This window comes from Leptonychotes weddellii, chromosome 12, assembly GCF_054177405.1.
Source record: "Leptonychotes weddellii isolate Sample4059 chromosome 12, ASM5417740v2, whole genome shotgun sequence".
Taxonomy (NCBI): Eukaryota; Metazoa; Chordata; class Mammalia; order Carnivora; family Phocidae; genus Leptonychotes; species Leptonychotes weddellii.
Genome location: NC_138380.1, coordinates 86728516 through 86751507, shown reverse-complemented (window position 1 = coordinate 86751507; position 22992 = coordinate 86728516). Strand labels below are relative to the sequence as shown.

At 46.0% G+C, this 22992-nt stretch overlaps 1 protein-coding gene across 1 annotated transcript in view; it reads left to right on the top strand.

Moving 5' to 3' along the window:
* EGFR (epidermal growth factor receptor) overlaps positions 1 to 22992 on the top strand; it is a 186595-nt gene that overhangs the window by 134830 nt on the left and 28773 nt on the right. The window contains exons 6-19 of the mRNA XM_081800788.1: positions 433 to 551; positions 1874 to 2015; positions 3549 to 3665; positions 7634 to 7760; positions 7860 to 7933; positions 8765 to 8855; positions 11360 to 11559; positions 12738 to 12870; positions 14849 to 14939; positions 16330 to 16487; positions 18912 to 18950; positions 20995 to 21136; positions 21958 to 22080; positions 22752 to 22850. Of these exons, the coding sequence (XP_081656914.1) occupies positions 433 to 551; positions 1874 to 2015; positions 3549 to 3665; positions 7634 to 7760; positions 7860 to 7933; positions 8765 to 8855; positions 11360 to 11559; positions 12738 to 12870; positions 14849 to 14939; positions 16330 to 16487; positions 18912 to 18950; positions 20995 to 21136; positions 21958 to 22080; positions 22752 to 22850 (1655 nt within the window). The remainder of the gene's footprint in view (positions 1 to 432; positions 552 to 1873; positions 2016 to 3548; positions 3666 to 7633; positions 7761 to 7859; positions 7934 to 8764; positions 8856 to 11359; positions 11560 to 12737; positions 12871 to 14848; positions 14940 to 16329; positions 16488 to 18911; positions 18951 to 20994; positions 21137 to 21957; positions 22081 to 22751; positions 22851 to 22992) is intronic.

Genomic DNA, 22992 nt, shown 5'->3' with positions numbered 1-22992 from the left:
ATTAAAAAAAATCTTAAAAAAAAAAAAAGTTCAGCGTCTGTCCTTCGGTTTCATTGTGATGTGACTGTTTCATCCTTTTAAACACGACTTTCTGGCAGTTGCTTTTGTTCCTTGACGGGCTTCCCATATCACCCCAGATCTCAGTTCTAACTAGCATGGAATTACTGAGCCAGTTGAGAAGTCTAGACTCGATCTGGCTTGCTCTAGAGAGCAGTGGGAACAAAACAAGGTGCCGTAAAGAAAGGTCACGATTCAGTGTTCTTTGGCGGAGGGTGAAGGTTCGGGAACTTGAACGCGCCAGGGAATCACTGAATTCATCATTTTGTTCGCCTTTTCACCCGCGGTGTGCAAGTGCTCTGCGGGGCCCCTGGGGAATGGCCGTTCCACCCTCCCTGGCTCTTCAGCTCACCCATACCCTTTGCTCCTTTTCAGTGACCAAAATCATCTGTGCTCAGCAGTGTTCTGGGCGCTGCCGTGGCAGGTCCCCCAGTGACTGCTGTCACAACCAATGTGCTGCCGGCTGCACTGGGCCCCGTGAGAGCGACTGCCTGGTAAGGCTGACCCAGCCCCCCGGGGGTGGGGGGCTTCTCTGGCTTCCGGGGGGAGAAATTACCGCACATGCGGTTGCTGCCCGGTGCCAAGGGGCAAAGCACCTTTTAAATGTCCCGCCTTCCCCACCGACTTCGTGACTTCGGGCAAATCCTACGGCCCCTCTGCGCCTCGGTGGGCAGTAAACACCGCCTGTTCCATGGTCTGGGGGACGCAGTGCCCGTAGCCTCCATGCCAGGAGGACCTGGGCGTAGGATGGGCAGCAGTACTAAATACGAGGTGTCTGTCGTTAGTGTTTTTGGTGGCCAGCAGCACTGTTATTATATCCTCCATTGCTCCAGTCGAAACCCACCGAGTCGTTACCGGAAGGGCCCTAACATAAATACACAGAGATGGTAAGGGACGTACCCAGAGCCACACAGATTTGAGGGCACAGCTGGAACTGCACGTGGACCCTCGGACCCAGGCCCTCTGCTCTTCCCACCACAGCTCAGGGCCTCCTGAAGGTCCTGCGGCACCCACTCTTGTCCCTGTCACTGCAGAAAGCCCTGACAAAAGCCTTCTCGCCCCGGTGGGCGGTGGGCACCACACGTAGGCATGTAGGTGGCAGCTCAATTGCAGGCACCTTGGGCGTCCTAGTGACACGGGGGCCGGCCGACGTGAGTCCTGGACGCAGCACCAAGTGTGATGAGACCCCCGTGGGCTCCAGAGAAGGGGCAATCCAGAAGACTCCAGTTTCAGGGAGGGGGAGATTTTTCAATTCCAGAGGCTGCATCCGGCCCCAGGGATTGTGACGTGGTTGGTCGGGGCTGATGCTAATGTGTCTCTGGAGGGGAGGCGGCCTGTGGGTCTTCGGGCCACCACTGTATGTGGTCCGGTCCTCTGTGCACCACAGCCTCCCTCATCAGGGTTTTCTGCAGTTTGGCAGTAAATTCGAAAACATATCCTCAAGTGTTCTTTATAAGGGAAAGCCAGGAAATTGAGTTGAGAAATAATTTCACGCCATAGGGACCACTCCAGCATGTGAACTCCTTCATCATTTTGCAAGTCAATAAAGATGCGGGTTTTTATCGTCATGATCCCTAAATTATCACAGCTAGGACGGTACCCGAAAAATCATACTTTTAAGGTCTTCCCGAATCTTCTGAAAGTACTTGGCTAGTTTTTTGTTTTTTTTTTTTTGGGGGGGGGTGGTTTGTTTGTTTTTGCTTTAATCAAATTCCTGGACATTAAGAACACTAACCTGAGCTTTCTGCACAGAGTTGAGACAATCCTGAGCATCCTTGCCCAGCTTGACCAGTGTGTGTCGTCCCTCCTGTCACAGGTCTGCCGCAGGTTCCGGGATGAGGCCACATGCAAGGACACCTGCCCCCCACTCATGCTCTACAACCCCACCACCTACCAGATGGATGTCAACCCAGAGGGAAAGTACAGCTTTGGTGCTACATGCGTGAAGAAATGCCCCCGTGAGTTCATCCCATGCGAAACCCTTTCATTTATCTGGCAGTCAGTTTCCTCTTTGTCTCCTGCTGGGATCCTTGAGTCCCCTGGCTCGGGGAATCTTTGGGTCCCTATGTTTGCCTCACTGTCAGGCAGGTGACCGTGGGCCTGTCCGAGTGCACAGGTCGGGGGGTCAGGCCACTGCCGTAGGTGACAGGTGATGTCTGGTGCCCTGTTCACCGGTGTCTCTTCTCGAGTCCATGGTGGCCAGGACAGGAAACACACCGTGGGACCGGGGTCCAGCTGCAGTAGTCCAGAATGTTCAGTTGTCCGTTTGGGCCACTTCACCATTTAGCCTCTTGTGCCCAGCAGGTATCGAAAAGACCTAAATTGGAGAGTGTGTGTGGGAAGATGCGCCTGCTCTAGTGGTTAAAATTCTGGTGAAAATTGTGCCTCTTAAGGGAACTAAAACTTCAGAGGAGCCTCTTTGTGTGTTGTTTGGTTTTGTTTTAATTGTTTCAGCTGGGGTTTTGCTTATTTGTATTTGCACTCAACAGGTGGCTATAATGTTCAGGAAAATGATGATATGAATTATGTCCTCACAGAGAGAGAGTAGCGTTGTCTAATTAAAGAGCTTTAGAAACCAGTCTTAATTTCTAGGAGGAGAGAGTAAGAGAAAAATATTGTAAGCACAGCTATGAGCGGGAGATTTGCCCTACCAGATTTGTGGACAGGAAAACTTTTAAATTCTAACGGAAAAAAATAACACATAAATAGAGTAATATACCATTGTATGGAACTAACTTACTAAAATTTTTTAATTTGTCACAATTCTGACACAAGTATAATCTTTGAGAGAGGGCTTAATAGGTAGAGTTTAAAAATCCACAGGAAACCGGAGCCTGAGAACAAAAGCAGACAATTTACAGAAAGAACAATTACAACTATCCAGTAAATATGTTTGAGGATGTACCTGGGGAATTCAAAACAGGAACACATAGGGCTCCAGAAACATACTTATATCCGTGTTAATGTTAACACAAATAAATTACTCCAAAGTGAGGGGAGGCTCCCAAGATGACCCATCTGCCTGGCTCGATGCAGAACCAGCTGGTGGTACCAGCCCCCCAGCCGGACAGGACCACGGAAGGCAGCCCGTTGGCCACGAGAATTACATGCATCCTCAGATGTGGCAGCTTCCACGGAACAGTGGGCTTTGTTCAGGGTCACTTATTTTTAATAAGTATTCAGGCTTTAACCACAGGTCCTGAAGGTTGAACCGACAGAAAAATGAGCTGCAAAGAGATGTTCTAAACCTGCGAGCAGGCCCCATGTTCTCCCTGCCACGTCTGTTTCCTGCCAGTTTGATAAGCTATTAAAACTCTTGAACTTGATTCCTTTTCTGTTTGCAACCTTTCATTCTTTGTCCTTAAAGTAAATAAAACCAGAGGCTTATAGGCCCTTTTCATCAGCCCCTTTATAGGAGACCGTGAGACAATTGTGTGAGGCCCCAAAACACCTGGTGCTGCTTTCGCCACCTTCCTTCCTTGTCTCTCCAGGTAACTACGTGGTGACAGACCACGGTTCGTGTGTCCGTGCCTGCAGTTCTGATAGCTACGAGGTAGAGGAAGACGGTGTCCGCAAATGCAAAAAGTGTGAGGGGCCTTGCCGCAAAGGTAGGTAGCCTGCAGGCTGTAGGGACGAGGCTTTCCGTCTGGTCACGAAGCTGGGGTTGATCCGCCCCACGTCCACCAGGCCCCCTCAGCATCCTGCTTGGAAGAGATCTGAGCAAATCTCTTCCTTCAGGCTCAGAAATTTCTTCCTTCCTTCGTACGGTGCCCCGTTCTTGGAGGCTCCTCAGTGCCACTTTTCTCCCACTTATTAATACGCCTTTTACTTTATCTGTTTTGTAAAAACTTCCAAACACCCAGAAATGTTGCAAGAGTAGTGCAGTGAACACCCAGATGCCTTTCACATAAATTCACCACTTTTTTAATATTTTGCCACATTGCTTTCACTGTCTCCGTAATTTGCGTTTATATGTGTGTGCCTATGTGGATGTGTGCATGCGTGGGTGAAAGTTCTTTCTGAATCAGAGGACAGTTGCAGATATCGTAACGCTTCACCCCTACATTTGCCAGCATGTTTCTCACAAATGGTGACGTTCTCCTAAGTAATGGAAGACGGGGTCACACTCAGGATTATTTAACATCAACTCAATAGTCTTTTCTAGTGTCCCCTAATTCAGACTGCCCCCTACCCCCCATCCCACTTAAGGCATTTTTAGCTGCTTCTCAGTCCAGAACCCAGTCAACGATCATGGGTTTCGGGTAGATGTCCTGCCCGCATTATCTTCATTAATCAACAACTGTGTCTCAGCTCCCCTCCCCCACTTGCTTTTCTTCTCTCTTCCATGACCAGATGTGAAGGGTCTAGCCCAGGTGTTTTGCACAATGTCCCTCAGTTTGGCTTCATTGACTGTTTTTCCTCATGGCTGCATTTAGGTTGGGTGTTTTGGGCAGGAGCATTGCATAGGTCATGTTGATTTCCTCTCATTGTATTAAATCAGGTGACATATGGTGCCATGTTATTTCATCACTGATGGTGACAAGTTAGATAAGATTTCTTGGTGGGTATAAAAGGGTGATTTTCTATTTCTATCATCCCATTTATTAGTTGGCATTCTTTAAAAAAAAAAAAATTAGTTCCTATGTGAGGTCATGGAATCCTTTATTCAGTTTCTTACAATCCATTCCTGTCGTTCATTCGGGTACTTAAATTGCCCCACATGTGGCCAGTAGGAGCCTCTCTAGATGGCTCCTGTGTCCCTTTGGCACATCCCACGTCCCAATCGTGTCTTCTACTCAAAAAGTACTATCTACACTCTTTGTACTTTGCTGCTTAACCTTAGTATATTCTGGAAATCACTCCAGAGTTCATATGAATCTTCTTCATTCTGTGGTGCAGCTGCCTAGGCCCCCTTCTGTGGCCATACCATAATTTATTCAATGGATCTCCCTTTACGTGCCCATTTAGATTGGGACACTGTTCTGCTATTATAAACAACACCCGAGTGCATAGCTGCTTACCTTGGGTATCCACCTCAGGTGCCCCCTTCCCCGTGAAGCCATCTGTCTTTTCAGTCCACACTGATTGCTCCCCTTTTTGCTCCCATACACATTTCATACATGTTCTCCACGGGGCAGACTCAGCCGCCTTGTTCCGTGTCATGGAATCCTCCCAACGCCACTGGGACCTCTGTGTTATTTCGATCCCCATTCTCCAGATGAGGACACTGAGGAACAGAGAATCTAAATGACTTTCCCGCGTTTCAGCAGCTAAGAATGGCAGTCAAGATTTGAAGTTCATGCAGTCTTGGTCCCAAGCCAGACCCATGAGCTTGTCAGCCAAGTCCGTGTCTTCCTGGTCTTATGACTCCTGTGGGGCAGGCGGGTCAGTGCCCTGATGGATGAATATCCTTTGGCTTCAGGAAACTGTCTGGCAGAGCAGACATGGAAGGAGGAAAATGAGAATGTGGGGTGGTGCCTGGCACAGGGGAAGTAAGAGAGAGAGGGTTACTGTCAGTGTCCACAAATGGACTGATAGAATCAGAGATGGTTTGGGTTTTATTTTGTTAATTTTGTATTCAACAAACAGTTTGATTTTCCTATAATTATTATGCCCTATTTTTCTATGCATCCTCCAATTCAGATCACTTCGGGCATAGGGCAGTACCACTGGGTAAGGAAGGAGGTGCCAGGAATGTCTAGGAGTGAATATATAATTGGTCTCTGAATTTAGGAATTAAAGTAACCCCACCATCACCGTTACATGCAAGCAGAGAGAGAGAGAGCATGAACATTCTCTCAAGCACATGGAATTCTCTGCCAGACCTGTAATTAAATGGCAAGTCCTCATAGGGCCACCACATTCTCCACTGTCAGCCAGATCCTGTGGATCCTAAAGAAGCCTGGCCATGAGTCCCACAACCCATAGTGTGTTAGATGCAGCACAGGAAGGTTGAGTGAGCCATTCAGCACAGGACTCCTTAGAGCAGCTCCTCGAACCAGAGAGGAGGCTGGCCCACAGGGTGTGCCCGGAGACCCAGTAGTGGCTGGTGGGACAGTCGTGGCCACTGGAGTCAGCAGTGGAAGGTTTCCTTGGAAGTAACAAGGGACTCCCAGTGGAGTGGAGCACGGGGAGAGGGGGGAGCAGCAGGGCTTGACTGCATCTGCTAGAACCCCGGGGGGAGGAAAGGATAGGACCTTATCCTGAGCAATGCGATTTTCAGTGATTATACTTCAAAGTCAAGATAAAGTCTGGAAGATAGGTACCAAAATTGCTCTGCAAATTCTAGAGGGAGAATTACAACAGATAAATGGGCTTTAGGGTGGAGATGGCATTTGAGATGGAAATTTAGGAGTGGATATAAATTAATAAAGGGGCTCAGAGTGTGGAAAAGGGCATTTGAGACTGATGTAGCAATAGGACACAGATCAAAGCATTTGGTTCAAGTAAACACAGGGGAAGAAAAGCAGTTTATCTGATAAAAGTTATTACAGTATTCCCTATGATGTAATATAAGATAGCCATGAAAAATCATGTTCGTGAATAGTTTTAATAATATGAGGAATGTTCACAGCAGAATAAGTTAAAAAAAAAAAAAATACTGGGTGGCTCAGTCATTAGGTGTCTGCCTTCGGCTCAGGTCATGATCCCAGGGTCCAGGAATCGAGCCCTGCATCGGGCTCCCTGCTCAGCGGGAAGCCAGCTTCTCCCTCTCCCACTCCCCTGCTTGTGTTCCCTCTTTTGCTGTGTCTCTCTCTGTCAAATAAATAAAATCATAAAAAAAAAAAAAAACATATCTGGTGTGACATAACCATGGAGGATAGCTGAAAGGAACACTTCTCAAAATATCCTGTAGTGGAAACTCTGGTCATTTTGATCCCTTTATTCTATTTTTCAACATTGTCAAATGAACACATCTTACTCTTTAATAAAAATAAGCTAGGTACATTCTTTCTTTAAAATAGACAAGAGAGGGGCACCTGGGTGGCTCAGATGGTTAAGCGTCTGCCTTCGGCTCAGGTCATGATCCCAGGGTCCTGGGATCGAGTCCCGCATCAGGCTCCCTGCTAGGCGGGGAGGCTGCTTCTCCCTCTGCCTCTGCCTCTCTCTCTCTCTCTCTGACTTTCATGAATAAATAAATGAAACATTAAAAAAAAAAAAGTAGACAAGAGAGCGGCAGCCAGGTTAGGACAATCGAAAGGTGTCAAGTTTTAGTCAGGGGAATGCCCTGATGAGAGCCGGGCAGGGGCGGCCCTGGCGTCAGCAGGTGGATCCCACTGCCAAGGGGGGATGGTTAAGAGCAATCAGGCTAAGTCCAAGTGGGAAATCATGAGGAGGAGAATGCAAGTCCAGTTGAGGGCAGCAACCACCATGAGGACACCATCCCCTTCTCCAACCACCCCGACCCCAAGCCCTGCCATAGTGACTGATACCCAGCAGGCCTCCATTACTGTTGAATGAATGAACGATGGCATGGCGGGGATGGTCTCATGGCTACAATTCTCTTCCCGCTCTCCTCTGTCTGTTCTGAATTCAGCATATGTGAAGGGAATAAACATCTCCTTTAACTTTACAGTGTGTAATGGAATAGGAATTGGTGAATTTAAAGACACACTTTCCATAAATGCTACAAACATTAAACACTTCAAAAATTGCACCTCAATCAGTGGAGACCTTCATATCCTGCCCGTAGCATTTAGAGGGTAAGTAACAGATTAAGTTACTGGAATAGAGAAACACAAAACCCACTTTGTTCACGGGTAGACATTGTTAATCAATAATCATTTTGTTACTTGTTTCAGTGACTCCTTCACGCGTACTCTACCTCTCGATCCAAAGGAACTGGATATTCTAAAAACTGTAAGGGAAATAACAGGTGTGTGCCACTAACATATTCCGTGAACATGAATGGGAAATGGGTGTTCTAGAGAGAGAACTGGTAGCTGCATTTGCTTCTCTCTCAGCATCATAAAAACATTTCTTCTGAACTTCTACCATCAATGACTAGTGAGTTCTTGGATAGTTTTCACGATTGCAATTTCTCCTGCATGTGAGGGGTGAACACTTTAATCAAAGACTTGAGTCATCCCTGATTTTGTGTGAACATGTTCAACCCTTGTCTCCTTGGCCCTGGCCAGCCGTCCTGATGGCCCAGTGACTTTTGAGGGTGGAGGGAAAAGAAGGACAGAACGTTGAGGGAACAGCACAGGCTCTCAAGCCCACAGACTGGACCTCACGTCCCTGCCTTCATCCCTAAAAAGGGAGTGATTAGACCTAACTAAGCTAAATAACAAGACTGTTTTGAGGACTGGAATTAAGTAAGGAAATTATGTGACTCTCCTTTTGTGTGATAACAGCTCAAAACATGGCAGCTGTCATCAAGAGCAGAAGCGGGTTTGGGTCACCAGATACGGAGCCCAGCCTGGCCATCAGGGCCGTGGCACCATGGGACGGCCTGGGGGGTGGCAGGACATGGGTGGCAGGGGAGATGCAGCAAGGGATGAGACTTCTATAGGAGAGGCAGATGCCCGCTGTAAAATTGTGCCTTGGCTTGTATCTACCCATGGGTATGTACTCGGTGAAGACAAAGAAAAGATTCAAATCCAATGTTCACCTCTCCTGCTCCTATTACAGTCTCTCGAGACTCCTAGAATGTCTCATAAAAAGACAAGTGGTGGGGGTCTGAGCCTTCCTTTTGCCTTTCTAGGGTTTCTGCTGATTCAGGCCTGGCCCGAAAACAGGACTGACCTCCATGCTTTCGAGAACCTAGAAATCATACGTGGAAGAACAAAGCAACAGTAAGTTGACCCTGCCCAAAGCCTGGTAGATTATTTATTTATCGATTTTTAAAATAAGACCCCATCAAGAGTTTGAAATTAGATTTATACAGCTGTTATAAAGATCCTCCAGAGAGCTCCCACCATCGTTAACGTCTCACCTACGCGTGGTAAGAGTACCAAATGGCAGCATTGACATTGGCGCAGTGCTGTGGACTCCAGCACCAGACATCACTCACATTTCACCGGTTTGCCTGTGAATGCCACACTGCACTTGGCTGTTATGTCTTCTCAATCCCTTCCTATCTGTAACGGTCCCCATGTCTACTCTTAACCATTTGTCGCCTTGACAGTTTTAGAAAGTACTGGTCAGACGTTCTGTAGAATGGCTGATGTTTCCTCATGATTCGATTTGAGGTTATGTATTTTTGGCAAGAAGAGCACTGAGGTGACATGTCCTTATGAGCACATGATATTAGAGGGAGCTGAGAGACTTTTTCACATTAAATGTTTTGTTCGGGATTTCCACTTTTCCAACTCTGACAGTGAAATACTCACATACAAGCATCTTTAATATAGCAAGAGTAATAATGAGTTTTGTGGTGAGGAAGAGTTTGAGAATCTCTTTGTCAAACCTGCCTTGGAAACAGTCTGATGCTGAGAAATGTTACCCATTAATTGGCCCCTAAAACATGGTATAATCCAATATGAAAGAAAATCAGGATAAGTGCACATAAAATATATATAGCAGCTAACGTCACTTCCCAGAAAAACCCCTTTGTTCTGAGTTCTCAAAAATACTTCTTCTGCCCAAGATTTCATGCAGAGACGAGATTTTGATCAATTTTCTTGGGTGACTGGCGTGGACCACTTGGCTTAGTTTTAGGAATTTAAACAAAAGTAGAATCACTCTTTTTTTCTTTTCACATTTAATGAGAAGTCCAGTGATACACAGGGGCAGGGTGACCACCGACTCCAGGTATGGCTCACCAGAGGAAGGTCACTCCAGCTTTGTCCCAGGGTCTAGGCTTCCGTAGGGTACATGTTGAGAGAGAATTTCTAAACAGTTGTTCTGCAGGTCTCCTACACAGGGCTCCTCGCTTTCCTCAGGAGCCAGGTTGTGGGAAGGGAGGAGGAGGACAGGGTCAGGAGAGAAAGAGAATCTCCAAATTAAACTTTTGTCATCTTATGCCTGATGTCTCCTCATTCAGCGCTGTCTCAACTGGTCCATTCCCTGTCCTGGTGTCCAGTAAGCTTCCTAAAAATGCAAATCTCTTTCCTCTGGTTTCCATCATTTGCAGACAACAGGCAAGCTCAAGGTGTCCAAGGTCTTCTGTGCTCTGGTCTCTTCCACCCTCCCCAGACCCCTCACCCAAGCCTCCTCACTTCCAGGTTTCTGCTCCAGCAGAAGCTCCTGGTTCTCAGCACCCATCATCTGCTTTCTTGCCTTCCTGCTCTTCCTGGTGGTTCAAGACTTCCCTCCCTTCAGTGTGGATTACTTTCGTCCAGTCACTTGATGAAAACCTATTGATAGCCTTATAGAGTTCTAGCACAGAGTTGGGTGGTTCAAATGTTTGTTCAATAAATGGATGGATGGGTAAATGGATCAGTGCATCAGTGGATGGATGGATAGATGGATGAGTGGGTGGATGGATTGTGAATCTATGGATGAATAGATTGATGAGTGGGTAGTTGGATGGATGGATGGATGGATGGACAGTTGGATGAGTGGATGAATGGATTGTGAATCAATGGATGAAGAGATAGATGAGTGGGTAGATGGATGAGTGGGTAGATGGATGGGTGGATGAGTGGGTGGATGGATTGTGAATCTATGGATGAATAGATTGATGAGTGGGTAGATGGATGGATGGGTGGATGGATGGATGGATGGATGGACAGATGGATGAGTGGATGTATGGATTGTGAATCCATGGATGCGTAGATAGATGAGTGGGTAGATGGATGGATAGCTAGATGGGTGGATGGGTGGATGGATGAATGGATAGATGGGTGGATGGATGGATGAACAGAGAGGTGGAAGGATGGATGGACGGCTGCATGCATGCATAATAAGTAGATGGACAAGTGGATGGATAGATGGGTGAGTGGATGGATGGATAGATGAATGGGTGAGTAGGTGGATGGAAAAAATGAACCTGTGATTTTTTTGAAGTATATTTGGATATTTGAGAGGTTAGAACATATTTTCAGTTCCCAGGCCAAAAAAAAAAAAAAAAAGGCAGTAAATATAATAATGACATTAACATCTGTTCAGCTCCCCGTATGCCCCTGGAGTTAAAAATACTAAGTGAACAAGGAACGAGCTTTTGCCTGGAAGAGCTTAAAACAAATCTCTTGTAATTTTCAAAAGCTGCAATAAAGACTTCCTACAATATGACTTACAATCACTGGGAGGCAGTTTGTAGTAAACATAAGGTGGTACAGAAAATAAAAATCAAGTTTTTAGTGATATAATTTTTTCATACTTTTTCACAATGTTATGTTTCTTCTCTCCACCATAGTGGTCAGTTTTCTCTTGCAGTCGTCGGCCTGGACATAACGTCCTTGGGATTACGCTCCCTCAAGGAGATAAGTGACGGAGATGTGATCATCTCAGGAAACCAAAAACTGTGCTATGCAAATACAATAAACTGGAAAAAACTATTTGGGACTTCAAGTCAGAAGACCAAAATTATAAACAACAAAGATGAAAAAGGCTGCAGTAAGTAATCACTCTGGGTGGCTGCGGAGATGGTTTACATGGGTCGTCTATTTTGATTTAGAATAGTCCCAAACCTTTCAATTACATTTTTCATTCCTGAAGAAGCAGATTAAGAGAAATCTCTAGATTCCTAATTGGGAAGTTATCATGTGAAGTTCCTTGGAATAGTTTCTAGATTGCTCACATTTTACAGGATGAATTTGCCTTGAGGTTTAAGCTATCGTTTATTTGTAATTTGCAGAACTAAATTTTGTATTATTTTACCTTTTATCTGTAGGTTTCTCCCTGTTCATTTCAGCCTCTGATGACTAGCTAGCAACACACACACACACACACACATGCATGCAGACGCATGCACACACATGCACGCACACACATGCACACGCGTGCAGATAGAATGAACATTTTACACCGACATTTCCTAGTCTGATAGTAGAGCCCCAGGTGGCTGTTGAAGCCAGGGCATGGGCACTGCCTGGTCACTGGGAGAAGCAGGTCTGAGTTCACACCCTGACTCTAGCCCTTCCTAGCTTCCACACCTGGGTCAGTTTGCTTAGTTTCTTTAGGCTTCGGCTTCCTCGGTGATTCTCACTGCTAGTGAGAGAATGAAATGAAATTTTATATGTAAAACTCTTTTTATTTTTTATTATTTTTTTAAGATTTTATTTATTTTGGGGTTTTTTTTTTTGGCTTTTTGGGGGGTTTTTTGTTTTTTATTATGTTCAGTTACCCACTGTATAGTACATCATTAGTTTTTGATGTAGTGTTCAATGATTCATGAGCTGCGTATAGCACCCAGTGCTCATCACAACACGTGCCCTCCTCAATACCCATCACCCTGTTACCCCCTCCCTTAAAACTCCTGGCATGGTGCCCAGCACGTGGCAAGGAACCACAAACCTTCCCTGTGTTTCCATCGGCTGTGACATTCATCAGCAGAATGCTACCCAGGTCCAGTCCGGGAACCCTTGACTCCCAGTGGGGAAGAGGACTTGCAGTTGGCCTCCAGAGGCCCAGTTGGTGTCACTGCTTCTTCCAGTGCGCCCCCCACCCCCCACCCCCTGCATGTCCGTGCAGCTCAGGGTCACAGAGGACCCAGCACCTCATTTACAGGTCTCACTTGGCCCGTCTAGTCGCTGTGCCGTAGCTGACCACTGTGGCTCACTGTGTCTTCTCAGAGGCCATCGGCCACGTCTGCCATCCCTTATGCTCATCAGAGGGCTGCTGGGGCCCAGAGCCCAAAGACTGTGTGTCCTGCCGAAACGTCAGCCGGGGCAGGGAATGTGTGGAGAAGTGCAATGTTCTGGAGGGGTAAGTTATTTTTTACTGCCTGTGTTTTGGTAAAAGTTACGGCAATTTTTTTATAGGTTTACAGTTATTCACATTGATCCTATTGCTTTTTTTCCCCCCCTTTTTCCTTTGTTTTGGTTTATTTGTTGACAGGTGTTAATCACAAAAGAACATGAACAAACTTTTTTCATGGCTTAACCCAGTCCACCAATTTGTAGAGTCTCTGTTTTGGAAATCTCTGATATTTTTCTAAGCCACACGGAGTTCCCAAGACAAATGGAAAAGTCATAAGTGGTTCGTGTGGCCAAGACCACAGTCATTTAGACTTTTCTTTGCAATACACTCTCCCTGGCGTGTCAAAATAGATTAATATAAATTACATTTCCCAGTTAATTTTTGTTTTATGTTCAAGAAATACTGAACCGTGCATATAACTTTAAATGTAACCATGGACAAAGAAACAAACAGCCACATAACCATTCTTAAATTTATTTGCAATTGATTTCTATCTGTCGATTCTCTGGGAATCTTGAGATTGGTATAAAGCTTTGAATGTCCTCAAATAATGACTAAGAATAAATTAACAGGAAAGCAAAATTGAAGGAGAGAGGCAGGGGCTTTTTTTTTTTTTTTTTTTTTAATTAAAAGAAAAGGGGAAATTTTGTGAGAGAGAAGGAGCCATAGGACCATAGGAATTACAGATGGCTACAGGAAACCTTCCTTCTTGTTTCACTCTCAGGGCTTGGATCCAGAAATATTCGGGAGCAGGATGAGAAGACCAAGTCCAGTTCTGTAGGAACCCTTTAGCAGATAGGCTCAGGAACCTAACAGAGTACTTTGTACAATTGACAGTGTTGTTTCAACAAGAAATACTAGTTTCCATATCTTTTTAAAGAGAGAAGGAACTGGGGCGCCTGGGTGGCTCAGTCGGTGAAGCATCTGCCTTCAGCTCAGGTCGTGATCTCAGGGTCCTGGAATCGAGTACCACATTGGGCTCCCTGCTCGTCGGGGAGCCTTCTTCTCCCCGCCCCCCACCACTTGTGCTCTCTCTCTCTCTTGCTATCTCTCTCTCAAATAAATAAGTTAAATCTTTAAAAAAAGAGAGAGAGAAGGAATTAAAATAACTCTGTCGGTCGTGCCTTTCTGTTAAAGAACGCTGGTTTCTGGCACTTGCTCAGTCTGCAAGATTGAGTCCTCCCACAGGCATTGTAACTCAGAGAAGCGGGAAGGAAAAAAACCAACTGGGCATATTTGGTTTAATTGATAACATAAGGGAGGATTTATGGAACATGTTGTGGGGTGTAAACAGTCCTTGTTCACTGGAGTGAAGACCAGTAGTTAATTACCAGGCAGCTTTCAGCCTTAATAGCTCTCACAACTATTTTGTCTTTTCAATCAAACATCATCTTCTTGCTTAACATTGATCTAGACATCTTGGAGAAATCACCAAACTCTTAGAAGCAAAATTCTTCACACCTGTGTTCCATACTTACTGTTTTTCTTAATTACCATGGAGTAAGTTCTAACATCTCTCCTTCCTTTTCCTGTACATTAGTCTACAGTTCATCATTTAAAGAAATGATTTAAATGATTTTAAAAAAGCCTAATTTAAATATCCATGAATCTCATATTGGGGGAGAGGTCGCCTCTTAAGGACGATTACTTTTTTCATTTATCGGCTTGTTTGCCTAATGGACAAAAATGATGCCTTGTAGAAAAATGCAGGGAAGATGTTTGGATTATAAATGAAACTTGTGGGTTTGTTCAGGAAGAAGATGACCAAGGATTCAGTTAATACAATCATTTTTTGATATTATAGTATAATCCGAGATTCCCAACGGTTACATGTTGACCTTTTTTTTTTTTTTTTTGCTTTGCTGAGAAAGGGCATTTGCGTCACCTGAAGTTTTAGACAAATTAACTCAGACGGTTGTAACCCCCAGCGTTTTGAAGCAGGATCGCTAGAGATGGTACTGATCAGTTTCCTTTCTTCTCTCAGGGAGCCAAGGGAGTTTGTGGAGAATTCCCAGTGCATACAGTGCCATCCAGAATGCCTGCCCCAGGCCATGAATATCACCTGCACAGGACGGGTGAGGAGCACATTTGATAGTATTCACTCAGACATCCTGGGAGAAGGCTTCCCAGCAGCAGAACCACGGTGATGAGCCAACCTCACTGCAGCCACCAAAGGCGGCCATCCCAGCCCAGACAAGGGGCCTTGGGACCCCACAGCTGCATCTAAGAGGCTGTGGTTGAGCTGACGTCATCACGCAACCCACCTTGAAAGAGCACTCACCCTTTCTGTCCAACACCCCCCAACACGTTTAATAACATCTACTCTTTCACCAAAGGGAGGCCTATGGTAGACTGGGTACATGGTCAGCCAGTTTTCACTGTTTCTGACATCTGTTGTCGTTGCTTCATCCTTTTAATCAAACATCATCAAATTCTTATTGAACATTAGTTCACAGCTATTCAAAGCATTTTTAAAGACACACCTAGCAAAACTTTTTGAAGTTCAGTTTTCTGTCTGCGTGATGTTTTAAAGAGCATAAGTGAGAATTCAGGTCCCCCTCACACCAGTGTCCTAATGTTGTTCATTCTCAATATTATTTATAAGGACATCTGTGTGGACTTGAGCTTCAACAGCCATACCTAAATCTGCTAATTGAAATCATTTTTCAGAGGTTCTCTCTGAATTGGGCAGAAGGCTGTGTTTTTGAAGTTTATAGGCTGTCAACGTGGCAAGTTACAGAGTAAACCATTGGTCTATAAGTTCACATGGTGTTGGTAAATTTTCATCATTGATATAAATCAGCTGCTGATACTGACTCAGTCATCTGATTGTTCTGGTTCTGAGAACACTCAGTCTTTGGACAAAACGGAGACCTCAGAGAAGTTCACCAGCAGACACATCCCTCCCTACCCGTTTTATTTCAGTCCCTTTGTGAAGTGTGCGAATACCACCCGAGCAGTCCCTATGCTGTCATTTCTGCGTTTTTCGAGGACCCTCTGAGTTTGACAAACAGTTAGAGGTAGCACGGTACACAGTTAATTGTGCAGCCACCTTATTGTCCCTAGAGAAACACAGATGTAGGCTTTCTTAAATTGGCCTCGGCAAGTCTGGCTTCCCACAGAGCCTTCCTTGAAGCTCAAGCGTGTTATGCAAGAAGGTCCATCTGAGCAATAAAGGTGTAAATGTACTCATAGATCCATTAGATTGTTTTGACAGAGAAGGATGCCCGTAATCTGTTAAGTAAAATGTAACGAAGTGCTTAGTATTGTTACATCCTAAACGCCTTTAAAGTCGGGAAGACTTTACAGGAAGCTGTTCACCGCGGTCCTGTCAAGCGACGGCAATCCCAGACAAGCTTGTTGTTTTTCTACTTGAGGCACTTCTATCATTATTGGCTGTTTTCACGGTAAGTAAGTTCTGCAAGAGAAAGAAACGTGCATGAAGGTCTTCCTCTGTCCTGGCAGGGCCCAGACAGCTGTGTGAAGTGTGCTCACTACATCGACGGCCCTCACTGCGTCAAGACCTGCCCGGCTGGCGTCATGGGAGAGAACAATACCCTGGTCTGGAAGTTTGCCGATGCCAACCTCGCCTGCCATCTGTGCCATTCCAACTGTACCTACGGGTGAGCCAAAGCTCGGCCTCTGGTGAAGGTCAGGTCGAAATGTGTCCTGTTTTAATTATACGTAACCAAAAAAGAGTGAATCGAGTGGAGGACAGGGAGTGGTTTTTCTGATGCACTTGAAGGAGAGTATGAGTTGGCTTCTTTGACTTCGTATTCAGCAGTCATTTCTGCAAACCGGCTTTGCCAAGGACCTCTTCATCTCGCTACCCGAGTCGACTCTCTTCCAGCACCTGGCCTGTCACTGTCCTTGTCAGGCACGTCTTCAGATGTAAAGCGGCCTTTCTTTCCCTCTGAGCTACTCGCATGTCTGTAGCTTCCTGGCCTAGTAACCCCTGCAGCTTCGCTGCAGCTCCAGAGGCTGCAAAAATCCCTGCATGTGGCCCCCAAATTTACAATTTCGATTTGCACTCACTTTGCATAGTGTCCCCATCCGGGGACTGCCGGGCATTGTGGGGGAGAACAAGCGAGTGAGCAGAGATATTTTGAGGAAGGTGGGAGTTTATCAGTGGTCATTCATCAGTGATGCCTTTTGTCTTTGACTTCTGGTTTTCCTAGGAGATTATAGAGTGAAATAGCGAGGTCTCCCATGCATCCCACGGCCTGAAAAAGCCTGTGTGTGTGTGTGTGTGTGTGTGTGTGTGATGTAGGGAGGAAGGCCCAAAGGCACTAGGGGGAAAGGAGCAGGACAGCATGGAAATGGGGACGGAACAGACCCTCCCCTCTGAGAGAAGTGTACAGATCCCAGCCCTTGACCGAGATCGGAAACGGGGTGCTCGAAGGCGCCCCCATCCTGTTCACGAATTTGAAATGTAGTCCTTCATCTTTTCCCAGGCCGTGAAACGGTAGTCTCCCCCACCTCCTTTTTCAAACTGAAATAGAGCTGACACACAATGTTATATTCGTTTTAGTGATTTGACAATACTATATACATTATGCAGTGCTCATCACAGAAAGTATAGTCAGAATTATTACATTATGGACTATATTTTCTTTTTTTTTTTTTTAATTTTTTTTTTAAAGATTTTATTTATTTGAGAGAGAGAGAATGAGAGAGAGCAAGCACATGAGAAGGGGGAGGGTCAGAGGGAGAAGCAGACTCCCCGCCGAGCAGGGAGCCCGATGCGGGACTCGATCCCGGGACTCCATGATCATGACCTGAGCCGAAGGCAGTCGCTTAACCAACTGAGCCACCCAGGCGCCCTGGACTATATTTTCTACGCTGTGCTCCTTATCCCCATGACTTACTTCTGTTACAACTGGAAGTTTGTACCTCTTAACCCCTTCACCCATTTTGTCCAGCCCCCTCACCCCCTTCCCGGCGGTAACCACAGGTTTGTTCTCTGTATTTATGAGTCTATTTCTGTTGTTTGTTTGTTCATTTGTTTTGTTTTCTTAGATCCTATATATAGGTTAAACCTTATGGTGTTTGTCCTTCCGTCCGACTCATTTCAGTTAGCATAATGCTCTGTAGGTCCGTCCATGCGCAACAGCATGAGTTGTCTTTTCCGTTGAATTAGGATATGTTGCTTTCCTACTGGTGTTTGTATTGGCAAATGCTGCTATTCCTCCCAGCCAGTGTATTCTGCCTTTTTACATCGTCCTGTAATCAAAGTAGGGGATGGTGGCCTCCCCCACTAGAATGGGAACCCAGCGGCTCAGGAGTCACTGAAGACCAGTGCTGTCTGTCCTGCGTGTAACTCGATTCAGTCGTGTGGGAGGGGCTGAAGCCGACTCCTGCTATTTCTTCTGGCGTTCTGGGTCTGAAATCATCACTGCCATTTCCCGGCCACGGAGACTTGTCTTCCCTCATCTGTTCCTCCCCGCCTGCTCCTTAATCAGTATGGCTCTGGTCTTGGGCCCTCTACTCCCCTGCCCAAACTGACATCCTAGAGCGAGACGTGAGGCAGCTACACCTATAAATATATCACAAAGTGTATGTGAAGGCATTTCAGTGGCAGAAGCCAGAAACTGTCTGCTTTGCTCAATGCTAGTACAACTCCCATCCCAGAGTACGTACGCAAAGGTACTTGCTGAGAGAATGAGCAAATGAATACATGCAAAGTAAGTAAATGATTAACCACTGCCGCAAAATTGGGATTCATGGTGATTTTAATGATGTGAGGGTGATTTAAACATGTTGCCTTATGACTTAATAAAAACTCTCCAAGGGGCACCCGGGTGGCTCAGTCGGTTCAGCGTCTGCCTTAGGCTCGGTTCATGATCCCAGGGTGCTGGGATCGAGCCCCGCATGCTTCTCCCTCTCCTTCTGCTGTTCCCCACTGCTCATGCTCTCGTTCTCTCTCTCGCTCGCTCTACACACTCTCTCTCTCAAATAAGCAAAGAAAATCTTTAAAAAAAAACTCAGACAAAATACTGAAGAAGTGGAGCGATTAAAATGTGTGTTTTTCTTCTCAATTCCTACAGTTGTGCTGGGCCAGGTCTTGAAGGCTGTGCAAGAAACGGGTAAGTGTGATGATGACTGTGTCCAGTGGACCCTCTCAGAGATGACCAAACACCTAAGGGCAGAGATAGCAGTCTCCCGCATTTCTGATCGCCCTCTACATCGACAGCGTCTTCTCTGGGCCAGCACAGCATCCCTAGCAGAGACCACCCTGCTGAATGCACCCACCTCTCCCCTGCCTGCTTCGTTGGTGTGCTTCAGGGGAGGGGACGCAGGGTGTGAGCACTGGGACCTGCTCCGTGTGGCCCCAGCACTCAGTGCCCAGTGCTTCTCTTTACACGGAGCCTGTCTCTGACATCTTTGGTTACACCAGGTTTGCTGGATCCTTCTCCTAGCTTCTCTTCTTTTCATCCTTGCTGACCCAGTGGACCCTATCTCAGACCCTCACGTTTGAGGACAGAGCTCCAGCTTGGGGGGATTTTCTCCCCTGACCGACCTTTTCGAAACAATGACTTCCTTCAGCGTTTCAATTCTGATTAATTTGCCATCATTACTTGAAATGCTGCACTAAGAAAAGCAGAATTGGGAATTCCTGGTCAGACTCATCAGGAAAGAGTCTGGCAAGGAATCGGAATTACGCACAAGGCACTTCTTTGCCATTCCCGACATACCCAACACGAACCAGACTTCCAGGCACCTCTTCCATTTCGAGTAATGTCTACACAGTCCCTTCTTCAACAACCTGCCTGCCCTCCATGTCAGCTGACTCTTCTGCCCCAGCATTAGCCATGAGAATTAATCCTACCTACTATCAAGTGAAACGTGAAAGACGAGTAAGATTTCTCAGAGATAAAGATTTCCTTGCATCCCTTCCTCTTTGCTGAGCCTATATCAGCAAAATTTGTCCTATCTGTACCTTCATAATGAGGTTTTCCATCAAAGCCCCACCTTGAAACTAGTCAATGACCATTCTTTGTTATATTTATCTTTTTATTTTTTTTCTCTTTTTATTCACTTACCCTTATTCCAGCTCCCCGTGGGACACATACTCTGTAATAAATTACTCTTTATATCGTTCTAGTGTTCCTTTCAAGATAGTAAAAACTCACTAATGCAAACTGCGTTAATTGGGGGGATGGCACAATGCAGGAGACGACTTTTGCACTCACTCAGGAGAAAGTGTTGTAGATATCATTGTCGTTGGAGCACCTTTGACCCACTTACCAGAAATTTGTAAGAATGTTGGGATATTTATGTGCTAATGATACTAATTAATCTTTGATAATTCTTCAACATTTCTTCCTGAAAATATGAAGTTTGCCAGAAGCTCAAATGGAATAGATACTTGAGAATAATAATTGTATAAAGAGTCTAAATTCAGAATCCACGAATTCAGATGGTTCTTTCCCCAGTGAACCTCAGAACCTTCGTTTTGAGTTTTTGTTGTCCCTGAAATCAGGCTCAACCTCAGTGGGAAGAAGGAGGGTGGTAGAGTGGTTTTGCTGTTACACAGTAACATCACTCATTTATGACAGTGATACTTTTTGTGTTGAAATCCTATCACTTTATAATCTCCCCCAAGCTTATTCATAAAGCATTCCACACGGCTGTGGGCCCCTCTTGAAAGCCAAGGACTCTTCGAAGAGGCTCAACGTTGTGGAAAGGGTGCCTTCACCCAGGCAAGCCAGGAGACAATGCATGTCTTATGCATGTGGCATTCTAGGCTTCAAATGTAGGGAGATACTCTGGGGATAAATGCAAATTCATATGAAAAGCATTATTGAAGTCTGAGTTACTTTTTGAATTATGCGGTTTCTTAATCAATAGATTAAACTATAATTGTCATATGGGGATGTCCAGATGATACCTCAATTTAAAAAAATGTGAGAAAGCTGGGAGGGAGGGCCTTCTTATGCTCAAGAAGGTGGAAACACTACCCTAGAAACTCTTTGCGTTCTTTCCTCTCTTTAGAAGCCACGTGGAATCTACTTTCTGAGATAATGTTAAATGATGGCAAGGTGTCAAAAAATGCAAGAAATGATAAAATGCCAACGTAATGAAATCTGTCAGCAAGCCTCACTTTCCCATGTCTCCCTCTCGTTCCAGGCCCAAGATCCCATCCATTGCCACTGGCATTGTGGGTGGCCTCCTCTTGGTGGTGGTGGTGGCCCTTGGGGTGGGCCTCTTTTTGCGCCGGCGCCACATCGTCCGGAAGCGCACGCTTCGTAGGCTGCTGCAAGAAAGAGAGGTGAGCGGGTGCCCAGGCCCAGCACGCCCTGCCAATGTCCCTAGCCCCAGCACCCCGGACAGGAACAGGGGCTCACCTGCCAAGCCTTGGCATTCAAGATTCTGTATTTTAAATATGTAATTGTATTATTATGTTTTATGTCTGATGGTGGAAAAACCAGAAAGAATCTCTGAATGTCCCGTTATAAACAACTAGCTACATTTTGGTACAGCTCTGGAATGAAATAAGTCACAACATGGGTACAAAGCCATGTGGCATGCATGCATATATGTGCACAGAAGGGCTTGTGAATAGGCGTCTGTTGGTTCCTGTGAAGGCACGTGGTTGAGATGTTACTGTGGAAAATCCCATTGTCTACACAGTGCTGTTGCTTTGAGCTCTGTTTGTGACTCACTTGAGCCGGCATCCTTGCGTCCCACAGGGTGTCAGAAGCCAGGGTCCCTGGGAGGAGAGACCCACGGCAGCTCATAGCATAAAGGCACTTGCGTGTTAGGACGCCCAGCAGGCTATCGTTATGACCAACCCTCTCGAAATGTTCCTCACCAAAATCCTCTCAATCCAGCTAATTGACTGGAAAAGAGAAATTGCATTTGTCGAAATGGAGCTGTTCTGTTCAAGGATACCCATACCCGGAGTCCCTTTGTCAGCGTATCTTTCGTGAAGTTCTTTGAGAAGGCGTGCATTTCTTCTTTCACGTGAGCGTGGCAGGTCGTTTGTGCTGAAGCACATCCACACGTGGCCGTGTGTGGGCCTGGCTAACACCCGCCTCCACGTGCGCCTTGAGCGTTGAGGTGGTGGCTCTTCTTCCTTGTCTCTCACAGCTTGTTGAGCCTCTTACACCCAGCGGAGAAGCTCCCAACCAAGCTCTCTTGAGGATCTTAAAGGAAACAGAATTCAAAAAGATCAAGGTGCTGGGCTCTGGAGCGTTCGGCACGGTGTACAAGGTGAGGGTGCCAGGGCACCAAGACTTCTGGGGACGCGGGTTGGTGGGCAGAGCCAGAGTCCTGGGCTGTCTTCTGCTCATCAACCTCATCTACTCTTTGTGTTGCTCATGGTTTGGGAAATTCCAGCATCTTCCCCAAGTTGCCAAGAGGAAGTCTTGTATAACCATGGTGACAAATAAGGGGTCCTGTGGGGCCCCTACACAGGCATCACAGTTTTCAGGGACAGCAGCGGTGACTTTGTAAAGGGGTGGGTGGCAGAGACGGAGTCCGAAGGAGGGCTGCCTACCACTGTGTGACAGGATCCAAACAAAGCCCAGGTCAAAACAGCTCCTCTTAATTCATTTTTTCCTGGATCCTGTTACATCACGGCTGATTTCAATTAGGCTGACACCCAGTATCTCAGAATTCTGAACAGAATGACCCACCCTGGGTTTATAACTGGCACAGCCTTAGGGTTTTTCATCTAACGACTCTGATTCATGGAACGTGATAGCAGAAGAGCCGCGGAGAGTCACGGCTCCTAGCACCGATGGCCTTGGGGCGCAGAGCTGTGCTCAAGGTCCCTCGCCCTTTGGGACGGCGTCACTGGTAAAGTCCGTCTGTCTCACAAGTCAGCATATTGCATAAAATGACAAGTGCCAGTTAATGTCTTCTCTCCCTCCTCATCACAGGGACTCTGGATCCCGGAAGGTGAGAAGGTTAAAATTCCCGTGGCCATCAAGGAATTAAGAGAAGCCACATCTCCAAAAGCCAACAAGGAAATTCTTGATGTAAGTTTCTCCTTTGTTCTCTAATTGTCCACAGGCCTGGACATCAGAAGGCACATTTTCTGGTGTCTAGCAGCACATTGTCCTGTTCTGGACTTTTTTTCATCACCACATTCTAAATGTTCACTTTTCATGTCTTTTTTCT